This window comes from Pundamilia nyererei, unplaced genomic scaffold (assembly GCF_000239375.1).
Source record: "Pundamilia nyererei isolate P.nyererei 1_Seehausen unplaced genomic scaffold, PunNye1.0 scaffold00160, whole genome shotgun sequence".
Lineage (NCBI taxonomy): Eukaryota > Metazoa > Chordata > Actinopteri > Cichliformes > Cichlidae > Pundamilia > Pundamilia nyererei.
The window spans coordinates 1,314,850-1,327,724 of record NW_005187561.1 but is presented as its reverse complement, the minus strand read 5'-3'; the positions used below and the strand labels follow the sequence as shown (position 1 = coordinate 1,327,724).

General features: G+C 39.7%; 1 protein-coding gene across 1 annotated transcript; it reads right to left on the bottom strand.

The window, feature by feature from the left end:
- Positions 1-10,892: 10,892 nt before the first annotated feature.
- Positions 10,893-12,530, bottom strand: LOC102203576 (ADP-ribosylation factor-like protein 4C). Its single transcript, XM_005745542.1, has one exon. The coding sequence runs from the start codon at positions 12,081-12,083 to the stop codon at positions 11,505-11,507; it is 579 nt and encodes a 192-aa protein (XP_005745599.1). The 5' UTR covers positions 12,084-12,530; the 3' UTR covers positions 10,893-11,504.
- Positions 12,531-12,875: the final 345 nt, after the last annotated feature.

Sequence of the window (12,875 nt, the reverse complement as noted above, 5' to 3'; positions counted from 1 at the left end):
TTTTGACAAACTGTAAGCTGACACAGCTCACAACCTACAGCACTAGCTTTGTAGCTACTGCACCTTTTTGGTGGATTGAATTTGTGTGAACATTTTTCCACCAAACTTGAGGAATAATTTGACTTTTGTCTTTCACGTGAAGCTGATAAATTGCAAAAGATTATGTTTTTTTAAAGTTACAAATGCACTTGTCACTGGACACAATTTAAAGATCTCATAAAGGGGAAAAAATCAGGCTGACACTGGGTTTCATTCAAATTGTAGCTCTTGAAACTCAACAGTTTATAAATCTCTATCTCCAATTCCTTTTTAATCTATTCTAATGTAGTAAAAATGAAAATGTAGTCTACATCATTCTACAGCATACTCTGAATGATTCATTTGGTCACCCGATTGCTTACCACTGATTGTCCAGTCTTGCTGTATTGATCAAGAGCTCCTCCCAGCATATCTGAACCCCTCCTTTCAAATGTAGTCTGACTGTTACCTGTGGCATGTGTTGTCTGGGTGTTGGTGCATTCTTTTCCTGTGTGCAAGAGTACCTTAAGTCTCTTTTAGTTTAGCATCAGCAGTGTTTCAATGAAGTCTCTAAATATAAAAATGCACATACAAATCCATACAGTTCAACATGATCAGAAAACCTGACCAATGTATGTGTGATGTTTCTTGCTGGTGATAGATTACTGGCAGCATCACTGAGCTTCTATTTGATTATGCAAAGTCTGACAGGCCTCTTTTGTCATTGGATGAAATGCATAATTTATCTTCACTTTACTAGGCAGGAAGCAAAAAGAATAGATTACCATTTCCCTTTGTGTGTATGTGTGTGTGGTACTGGGGGAAGATGAGTCTTGGTGCCAAGATTAATGGTCTGGACTGGTAGCGTCAGCGGCTGGAGGAGCTTTTGTGTCCCTGAAGGCCTCGTCTCCTTATAGAGGCATGTTTCTGCTCTCAGACTAAACTGCAGCAGCACGACGACACATTCATCAGTCTGCTGCTGAACACATCACAGGAACAAGGGAATAAAAGCAACACACAGCACAGCGCAATGTGTGGAAAACCTCCCATATCTCACTCATTGTCTCACTGCCTTTAATCTCTCATGTCAGCAATGGTACATTTTTGATCAAATACAACCTAACACACATCTACTGCATACATTCATATCTTAATTTAGCCCAAATAAATACAACATCATAATAAATAAATATAGCTGGGAAAGATTAAAAAACAACTAAACCAAAACAGAAGAAGAAGAAACTGAAACAGAAAAAGTGAGTTTAGGAAATGAAAATCTGAAATAAACCCAGTGGTCCAGAGTCCGCACCTATTTACTGTATGCAGACATTTCCCATATTAATTTGATGACCTCTGCCTCCACCAATGGGAACATCCAACCAGTGTATTGATTCACTGGATTTGAACAGCAACACCATTACTTGAAAAAAATTCCTTCAGCATCACACTACTTTGGTAGTGTTACTACTAGTAACTAAAAAAAACCTCTTCCACACTTTTCCACATTATTCCACATAATTCTTCCACATTTCTTTTTGATGTTGAGATCAATGTCTCTGTCTGTTCTCAAAAAAATCTTGGCACAGTTCCTCTGTGTTCTGGAAAATGAGTGTGGCAACTGCTCGTGTAAAGCATCAAACTACACACACATTATTCCCTCTGGTTCTTTGTCAGCTTGCTGAGCTCATCAGTCTTATTCTTTATGCAGCTCACATTCCTCATGATGATACCTGATTTATCAGAGAACCAAGAAGATGCAAGTCTGAATGAAATACATGCAATATGATTAAACCTAAACAACAATATTACAATAGTAACCAATTTTTTTAACCAATTAGCTAGCTAGTTGTGGACTGTTTCCTTGTTTTTCTTGGAACCAGACAATACAAGGACAGCTTTTTCAATGGATACTAAATCTGAATCATCCAATTTCAAAGCGTCCGTGAATGGCAAGTTTTTTGAACACTAGCCGTTCATGGTAGTGTTCAAAACACTAGTGTTAGACAGAAGGGATGCGTGAGTTTCACATTGTCGGTAGGTAGAATAACAATGAGTGTAATAAGCTGATCTGCCAGGATTACAGTGAGCTTGGCTGAATTAATGCTAAGATTCATTTTGTTCAGGTACTTACACTGTAAGTTAGGTACAATAATTTTATTTTGGTTGTGTGTGTGCACTTTGTCTTGTTTGGAGACTGTAGGGGTTGGTACCTTGTGACAGCAGCTTCTTTCCCTCTGTGTTGTATATTGTTGTGAAAATAGTACTCACACATGCTTTACATATAGCATGGGGAGGGGGAAGAACAACAAAGAGCATGACCTATATATGCCCAGGACATCTGAACAATGCACAGCTTATCAGTCCCCCGAGCACACAACAACAGCTGCAGGAGCTAGAAAGAGATGATCCACCAGAGACAGAAGCTTTCTGTTCGAATCCTCCTACACCGTCCAAGTCTCGACATGTTTCTTGAAACCAGAGCAGTGATTTAACCAAGTCCTCACACTTAGTTCAAGACCACTTATGGTCTTTCTTTTGTTCCTTCAATATTTCCATTTCAAGAGGTTTTGGTTTTACATTTCAGATGGATGTGGGGTCTGACCAAAAAGACAAAAGGGCACTTTTTAACCTCACAGTCTGACTTTAATTACAAACTGGACTCGGAAATATGAAATTAGTTTAGTGTCAAAAGATTTTCCCATCACAGTACAATTATAATATTATCTATATCATATTTAACATTAGTTAAATTGCCCACATTAGGTTTACTGTGTGTATTCATGGTGCCGCCAGGAGGCAAAGACAAGTCAAGAAGGCTGTTGTTGAAAGCATGTACAGTGTCAGCTTATTATCTTTTAATTTTCTGTAGCGACTGAAGCTGCACAAAGACACGATTCTCTGTAATCAGCAGTTTGTTTTGCACCAGCAGACAGCTCTGCTCCTGCTTTAAGTACATAATTGGAGAGCTGAGGGAGACACCAACAAAGACCAAAGAGGGAGGAAAGAGAAATTAAAGGAGGTGGTGGGGAGTGAAAAAATGCAGACTGCAACTAAAATGCTGCTCAGACATGAAAGGTGTGAAAAATATAACTGCCTAGTGCTTTGTTTTTTTGTTTTGTTTTTGTTTTTGTTTTTTTGTTTGTTTGTTTGTTTTTTGGTTTTTGGGGGGGGCGGGGGGGTTAGTTTATCTGACTGCTTAGGAACTATCTGATCTCACCACTGACAGCAATTCTGACCTCTAACTGCACTTTCCTTAAATGCAACTCTAAAGAAGATATATTGATATTATATCATGTGATATATATGTTTTTAAATTGCTTTAGAAACTGTAGGATTAACCTTCTGTCTTTGGATAAACATTGGTTTGCCCTTTTGATCTGCACACAGGAGAAGTTTCCCTTCAAGTCGTTTTGCTAAACATGTTCTTCTAGAAAGGTTGTATTTAATACCAAGCCCTGATCTTTCCCAACCAAGTTTGTTTCCTTTTTTTAAATTTTGTTTACTATTTTTAACATCATGCAAAGCTACAAGCTTTGCATGATGTTAAAGAACAGAGAGAGGTTGGCCAGAAAGCCCTGAAGGTATAACTTCTATGTGCTATGTTGATCCCAATCATGCATGTGCCGTCTCACTTCACAAGACAACACCCAACAAGCACTCCAAAGCAGATTTGACAAAACTAATGGAATATCACTGGAGAAATATTTGGCAACATTTGGAGGTTCCAAGTTCTCAGATGTGAAGATTTGCTCAATTTCTGTTTTTCTGTAATAGAAAATGTAGATGATAATGGTAAGTTGGTCAAAGACAGTTTGGATTTTTAGAATTTTTCTGCCATATTATACTTTTAATTTAAAAAATGACTGAAAATCTGTTTCCAGTTATATACTGTTGTTCAGTGATGGAATAATGAAATGAAATGTTACCGTTTGAAGGAGCATAGAACAACAATTAGAAACCAAAGGAATTCAAGTACTCTTGCAAAACCCAGGTCTCAAAATGAATGATGGAGGACATCAGAGCTGAAATTCTACATCAGAGGTTCCAGGTTTTAAAAAAGAAAGTAGAATGAATTAAATTATGTCGTCCATTGGGGCAAGCTTTTGGAACAATGGTGTTGGTGGATATTCAAGCAAAGCAGCTGCCTCCTTTGTGCATAAAGTTTTTCCACATGACTGTTTCTGCAAAAGTAATGATGACCAGTATAACAATCTAATAAGATGTAGCATGGTGGCACACAATAAAAGTAATATATTTCATACCTAAAACAAAACTTTAGCACTCATTTTTTTTGGTTGATTGAGGTATTGGGCTTCAATGAGGCACTAAGAAGTCAGATTGATAAATCATGTCAGCAATTGGTCAGTTGGTCAATCTAAAACTGTAAAAGATGACACAGTTTGTGTTCTCCAACTACTGTGTACAGTTAACCAAAGGTCTGGTTTCTGTAGACAATAAAGCCATCCCTTCAACATAAACAAAGGCAGCCTCCTCTGGGGGTTGTGCTTATTTGGAGGAGCCTGGTTTTACAGACCACTCGTGTAGCTAAATGTGTTGTACACATGTGGCCTTGAGAGATGTTTCCAGCTGCAGCTTCAGCATGTCTCAATCTGACAAATGGGTCAGATGAAAAGAGGCTCTACTGTCAGTGAACTGACATCAAGTAGAAGGAGACAAGTACATTTTTTGGGCTTCCTGGCATCACTTTTGGCTTTGCTTTAAATGCTTGGCTCCCTGCTGATTACTTACCACTAATCATTTACATCAGCTGAAATATAAGGATATTTTATGTGTTTATTTGTGGAGAAAAGTGTGAGCCTTTGTTAGCGTCATTCAGAATATAATATCAGAGGTAACGCACTGATTTTCACACCACAGCATTCTGAAAGCTGAACTTGAGCCAAACCCTGCTGGCAAAGAGCAAACAGAGACTGTAGGTAAATGCAAACTGCTGTAATGATTAACTAAACCTGGAAGCCAACCAGACATGTGTCTCACTGAAATGAAAGAAAAAAAAACACATGTCACAAATCCTCACAGAACCTCACAGTGTTATTCCCACTAACTGCCCACGTGTCTTTTCAATTTCAGATTGGTTTTCTTGAAGTCTTTCTTATTGTTGGCTTCTTAATGTATAAAGTACTGCAGTCAAGAGTCTGAACAACTGTCAGCTCAATAAGCTGTAATTATTATTTGAGCACAAGCTATTAAAATTTGGGCCCCAACTATGTTCAAAGTATTTGGAGTACTTGGTAGAATGCTGCAGCTTTTAAATATTTTACTCAGTGTAAACATTGTATAGCTTCAAAGAAGAGCTGCAACAAGATGATCCAGAATATAAAAATGTTATCAAAAGGACTGAATGTTTTGGGGGTTTTGTCTGGGTTTGAATGAATTTCAGGGCACATTAAAGGAAGAACACAGCATTATGCCATTTTGTCATGATAAACAAATGTTAACCCCAAACACAAGACAGGAAATCTGTTGTGTTTGTGAATCGCTGAAGATGGACTGGGTTCTTTGTGGTATACTGTTGCTATGGTGAAGGGTAATCCTGAGATGACAAGACTGCCTGTTTCCTTTTTTTGTGGGAAACCACTCGATGTTTTCCTGAACATCAAAAAAGAATCAAACACATTTCTCTCAAAGTGAGCTTTATAATGAGGATGTTCGTGAAACTCTAACATGCTAGCTTTTGTTTTTATCTATTTTAAGCCCAAAAGTCTTAGAAAAGACTTTAATTTGAAAGCGCAGAACACATGGATTCTTTTTTTGACAATTATAATATTAATAACAGAGATTTTCCTGCTGCTGTGACATTTCATTTTGTCTCAAACTATATATATTAGTGTGAGATTCCTTGGTCTAAAATATGTAAAGAGAGAAAAAAAACTTTCATTGGAAAATATCAGTGGCCACGGGTACTACTGCATTCTGATTGGCTGGTGGCTCTTCATTATATATAGATAACCTTGCAGTTCTTGTGTATCATCATCTTTCCTTACATGAATCCTCACAGCTGGAAGCTTTTAGTTTCAGCTGTTACTAGGCAACATCTGCTGATGGCAGAAACACAGATGTTTATTTTAGGCCTGACATAGATAGTGCCAATAAAATATTTATTTTTTGCCAGTGCCGCCTCAGTATAAAATCAAGTCTGTAGCCATGTTTAGTTCTGAAGTTATTGTCAGCTCTGAGTGCCACAGTCATGATGATAACATGGTGAAAGTGAGAAGGGTGCAGTGTTCACTGTGTTTAGCATCTTAGTATATCATGTTGGTAGCCAACACAAAACCAAGATTTTACACTTCAGTTTGTGCTGTGCAATCCTTTAAAAAAAAAAGTGCTGCCGTTTCTGTGGACTTTTATGTTCTCACTGTGTGTGAGCTGATTCTCTCTGGCTTCGTCCTGCAGTCCAAAGACATGCAGCTAGTGTCCTATGTTAGCTAGGATAGACTAGGCCATCCACCTCTTGAATTGGATAACCAGTGGATGGATGGATGAATGGATGGATGGACCATATAAACACTGGTGACTTTAAAAATCTGATTTTAAAAATTAGATTTTTTAAATCTAATTTTAGCTTTGAAAGATTGATGTGTATTATTTCTTTAATTGTAAATTCAATGTGTTGCTAAAAGATGGAAACCACAGCTTTAAAAAAAAATTAATAATACAGGAAATGCTCAATTTTACAGAACACAATTTTGTTTTATTCATGTGCAGAAGCACAACACAAACATACTGATATGTTTGTGCTTAATAAATGAGCACCAACAACTGCAGTTCCTTTAACATTCATTTGGACGTTGCTCAAAAAGCAGGTCAGTGCTCAGACATTCTTTAGTTAAAATGCAGCTTTATAGCAGTAAGATATTTACCTCCTGTTACAAGGGATGATTTTGGCGTCTACAGTACATTTTTCCATTTCTTTTTGTTGCTTCTTTGTTTTAATTCGGTCTTTTAAACTCCACTCCACTGTTATGAGCGACAGGTGTACCAACACAGGAAGTTATAGTCACTAGCTGTCTGCTAGATCTCCTCTTCGCTAATCTGAGTCACTGAACTGTCTCTCTACTGTTTTTGAGAGGCACAGTTCAGTAGTAACTTATGTGGCCTTTTCAGCCTACATCTTAAAACAGGATCCATTCTGTTAATGCAAATGAGGATGTTTAGCACATCTACGTACTGCTCTCTCTCTCTATTTATAGACAATCAGAGATTTGCCGGGAAGAGAAGAAAAAGGACAAAACAACTCAGGAAAGCCACAGTTTGGAGTTTAGATCAGGACGTCGCATTGGCTACTGCCAAAAGAAGGAAACGTGAGAACAGTAACCCCCTCGAGGCTGTAAATGAAGTAATCACACAGTAACTAGTAAAAATAATTCAATGAATAAAAACTCTCCATACACAAAAGATCAGAAGCAGATCAGTGTAAAAGCAATGTGTGGAGGATTTGTTGACTAGCAGTGGTACAACAGAGCCATGTTTTCACAAACACTAATCCGTGGTGTTTGCTTTGATGCAAATGCACGAGGAACCTTATGCATATGGGCAGCGTCACATCACATCCTATCACTGGTCTCACACTATTCCATCGACAGACAGCTGTTTGTGTGAATTTTACGGAAGAGGATTAGGGCCACTGGGAAAAAACAAAATGTGGGAACGTCTTTTTTTTTTTCTTTTCCAAAATTCTGAGAGAAAAAGTCAGTTATCAGCAAGCCAAGAACTTTGTGCTTGAAGTTTGTGTTTTTGTGACTGTTTCATGAAGAGATACTTTGTCTTAGTTTTGACTTAGCTCAGCTACAACAGAGATTCCCACACAATGACTTAAGGCCACATAAGTGTACATGTAGTTGCTCTTAAACCTTCACCAGACTCCCCATCTTTACAGCAGACAGTCATTATTCTCTATTTACTACATAGCGCTTTATAGTTACTGTCTGCCACTTTATGAGTGTCTGGATTCATGGAGAAACATTTTACTGAGCCATGAATTTTCAGTTTTTGAAAAAGAAAAGAGCAGACAGTGCAGTGCAGTCAGGAAATACACCTATTATCCAATTTGTCAAATAAATATTCAATACAAATACTATGTAGTTATGAGTCTTATGTGGTAACATGATTATGTGAAGCCATGGCTTTGAACAGAGCTTAACACCTACAAGTTTTACAAATTTAATATAAATTTGTAAAACAAGTACAGATTTTATCTAGTAAAAATATCTTAGTATTATAATAATAGATTGCATTTATATAGCGCTTTTCAAGGCACCCAAAGCGCTTTACAATGCCACTGTTCATTCACTCACTGGTGGAGGCAGCTACAGTTGTAGCCACAGCTGCCCTGGGGCAGACTGACAGAAGCAAGGCTGCCATATCGCGCCATCGGCCCCTCTGGCCAACACCAGTAGGCGGTAGGGTCTTGCCCGAGGACACAACGACCAGGACAGAGAGCCCGGGGATCGAACCGGCGACAGATACGCTTCCCAACCCCCTGAGCCACGGTCGCCCTTTGCTTTATTAGGATTATAATCAAACTCTAAATGACTACTTTCTTAACAGCAAAAAATAAAAAAAAACAAACAAAAAAAACATGCAATCCTGGTTGGATGGTCTCGCGTTGGATGATGTTTCAAATCTGCTAGAAGATGAGTGTAAGACCTTTAGAAGAACCTAACAGTCAGTGAATACAATACAAAATGTATTTTACATATTTTACATAACATCTTTGCACTCAGAGGTGATCTGGGCTACTTATTACATTCTAGGTAGCTTCTTTGGGCTCGAATGGAATTAAAAGAAAGAAATATCACACAAAAAAGAAAAAGTCACTAAATTGTTTAGGTGTTGATTCATATTATCAGGCAATCGAAGGAGAGATGTAAGTCTGCATCAACTACAGATTCAGTTCCTCCAGTTTTAACTGGAAAAATCTGTACAGTAAAATGTCCTGTTAGGTTCAACGAGTGTTTTGGGGATGTTTTTGGCTCATTCACTCTAAAAGCTCTGTGTCCCTGAGGCTGTTCAAAGGCTGCCTGTAGTTTAAGGGTTTTCCATTTCAGCCTGTGTTAGAGAATCCATCACAGTGAATCACAATGTCTGTAATTATTGCTGTTAAATCTATAGTGTTTCTCTGGTCCAGGACTGCACTGTAACACACTGTAACTGTAACTAACACACACAAACACCTCTGCACACACTACTTTCCAAAACACAGTTTGAATGTACTTTAGGTATTTCAACAATGATTAAACGTTATACTTTCTGCATGCACTCCACAGTATTTTGGAAGCAAATATTGTCCTTCATGCTCCAAATTTTTGCAGATTTCCAAATATTAATATACTCTAATGCACTTAAAAAGAAATATAAAGTATGCATATGCATTATTGTTCTTAAAGCTACCCAGAATTATTTAAAGATTTAGGATTAGAACGTTTATCATCTAACACAGAGTAAAATAGTTAGTCAGTACAAAACAGCATTTAAACTCTTCATCGGCGCCATGTTTGATGCAGTGCTATCAGTGTTATAACACAGGGCTTCAAATGAGTCTTAAAACGATATCCAGTGTTTTCGACAGCAGCTTCCTACCCTGTATGAATTTCTGATCAAACATTCTGCTCTCTTATGAACCCTCCCTGTCTTGTTTTTGGTCCTGGAAATGCTGCTGCTTAAAACATAACAAGAACACAGTCAATGTACAGTGTGATGCATTTAGAAGCTACCATGCAGCTTGGATAGATTCAGGTACGACATGTGTTTTGTGTTTAAAGTGAAAAATATTCAGTACAAAGAATATTCGCACGTTTTCTCATTATTCTCACAGAGTCCTCAGTTTGCTTCTGCCTTATTTAGTAATGAAGTTCTTGTTCTGCAGAGATGGAAGGTGATTAACTTTGGAGTAATTTACTCACACAAAACGAACAGAAAACCTCTAAACACACAAGACTGACTCACGGTGGATTCAGATATTTTACTCAAGTACACTCACTCACTTACATACTTCTCTAGTTTACCTCAATGGTTTCCAGTTTGAAACTGAAGCCCCTCATATCTTCCTCAGGGTTTGTTTACATGATTCATGCATCTCTTTGCATCACAGTGCACAGCACTGTAAGCACCTCTTCTCCTGTGTGCTCTGCTCTGCTTTACACTCAGTACTTCCGGTTACCGATCACAGGTGTTCAAACATGAGTTTTTCTACAGCAGCTATTAGATATATCCAGAAGAATTAAACATATATGAACATATTTCTTTGAATGTGGTGGACATTTTATGAGCAAATTATTTTTTTAATGAGCAGATTAATCAGTTATATAAACAGTTACTTTACAGTTTACTTTAGCCCAAATACCTCACATCCACCCACAATTTGTGACTTGTATGATGAGGAAATATTTAAATAAACTACAAGATAAATGCCCACATTAGTTACAGAGTGATGTGAAATATTTGGGACAGAAATCTATACCGTCCTAGGGCACATTAGCCTAATTTGATCACCGCTTGCTGCTGTAAACAGAGCACCGCAATGCAGATCCATAAATTTCACAAATGAGCTCTGGCTTTCCTCCAAACATTTATTTCATGTGCAGATGATTAAAACAAAGATCTGAGGTCAGGCCGTTATTAGCTTCTGCCTGAACTCTGTGACCCCGGACTTATCGTTGACCCCCACCTGTGATTGTATCTTGATGAAGAAATCACTATCTCTGCCTTACTGTCAGCAGTCATGCCCGCCTTTTTTTCTCCCCACCACACATCCTGCTGCCACTGTAACCTCCACATCACCTCTACTTCTCAGCAGTGTGTAAATGAAGAACATGACCCAAAACTTTGATTTAAAATCTTTTTAATATACAAAAAATACTTCAATTTTGGCTTCTTAGTACATGAATCACCTGAAACTGCTCCTCTAATACAGTGTAGTTCTCTACTGTCTGTTAGCAAATGAAAAGTGCAAAGTAGTGGACTCTGTCTTCTGTCCACCACGCAGAGGAAAGGCTACTTCAATGCTCCAAAAGCAGTCAAGATCAAACCTTGATCCTACAGATGTCTGTGTTCAAGACAGAAAGAGCAGGGGCACGAGTGACCCGAGCCACGTGCAAAATCAAACTCGTTTCCACAAAGATGTCCTGTGGGTGGAAATAATAATAATAAAAAAAAGAGTCCAGGGTGAGCCAAAGCTTCAGTTAAAGCGTGTTCAAAGTCTGAGATAAAGCCACAGATAAATGGGCCAGCCTGTTTATCTGTTCCTCTCTCTCTGTCGGTGCTGCAGCTCCAAACAGCCCAGTCAAGTTTCCTGTCTTGATTTTGGTTATCCTGGTGTGTTTTCTGTCCTACGTACTCTTGCCCGCAAAAGCATCTGAGCAGGACTTCAGTGGCTGAACAGCTTTATTCCAAAAAAAAAAAAAAAAGTCACTGTTAAGGGCAATACTGGTAAAACCCGAACTCCTTGCAGTAATGTCCGGCGGCTGTTACCGCTTCTTTTTCTGCTTTAAGGATTTCCTTCTTTTCAGAATCATCTCATACAGCTTGTCCATGCCCTCGTGAAGCCCCTCGCCTATTATAGCGCAGGCAGGTTGGATGTGGTAAGTGGTGGAGGGGGTGAGCTCGTGCAGGGCCAGCTGCTTCTCGATATCCGCCACCGGGAGGGATTTGGGCAGGTCCTGCTTGTTGGCGATGACCAGCAGCGGCGTGCCCTGGTTCTCCGCAAACTTGGTGACTTTGTGCAGTTCAGTCTTGGCCTCCTCCAACCTGTCCACATCTACCGAGTCCACGACGTATATGATTCCGTCAGTGCAGCGGCTGTAGGACTTCCACAGGGGCCTCAGCTTCTCCTGCCCCCCCACGTCCCAGAAATGACAACTGATGCCCTTCGCAGTGCAGTTGCTCAGCTTGATCTTCTCCGTGTTGAAGCCGATCGTGGGGACCGTGTTGACAAATTCATTAAATTTAAGTCTGTAAAGAACCGTGGTCTTCCCAGCAGAGTCCAAGCCCAGCATGACGATATGAAGAGACTGGAAGGCAGAGATGCTGGAAACGCTGTTGCCCATTATGGCATTTATTCTGCAGCTGCTGGTTTTATCTCCCGATTCAAGGGGAAGAAAACAGTCCTAAAGCTCAGAGCCTTCCACTTCACGGGTAAAAAAAACCCCTTAGGTTGGGATAGTGGAGAGCGGAGAAGCCCCGGTGCGCTGTGGATGACCGATGAGCTCTGCTGTGGCCCTCAGCAGCAGCAGCAGAGGACGCAGAGCTCCGTTCATTAGTATTCTCCTCACACACTCGCATCCATTTGGCGACGAAGGAAAGCTGCGCTGTAAGAACACTCCAGAGACAACAAGGATGACACCGAACAGCCCAACGATCTCTCTGGAAATTGCGCACAAACAGCTCCGCGGTCCGCACCTGTGCGGAAGAAAATAACATCCACCGTTTAATTCACTCACTCCTGGAGAACACTCCAACACCCGTAACGCTCTCCGTGGCCGTGCTTTTGTGAGGCTGTGTGAGGCGGACAAATCAGAAGCGCCCCGCTACGCTCCACCCAACCGGGACATGCGCCAATGAGAGGGCGAGCCTCTGCGGCGATCGGGTTACTATAGACACGCGAGACTGACAAACATGCACAGCCAGCGTTCATAGAGCCGTGGAGGAGTGTTTGTGCATGAAGCTTTGTTTTATTTGAATTATCAGGCTGACTGAAAGAAACACAAACAGGCAGAAATGGATGGAATGAAACAGGAAGGTGTGCAGATCAACGGCGTTAACATGTTAAAGAAACTGGGTGTAGTTTAGTAATCGCATGGAAACAGTCATAGTCAGGTGCGCCACCTTCTGGTGAAACA

Coding starts and splice junctions, on each gene's coding strand:
- LOC102203576 (XM_005745542.1), bottom strand. CDS start 12,083: ATGGGCAACAGCGTTTCCAGCATCTCTGCCTTCCAGTCTCTTCATATC.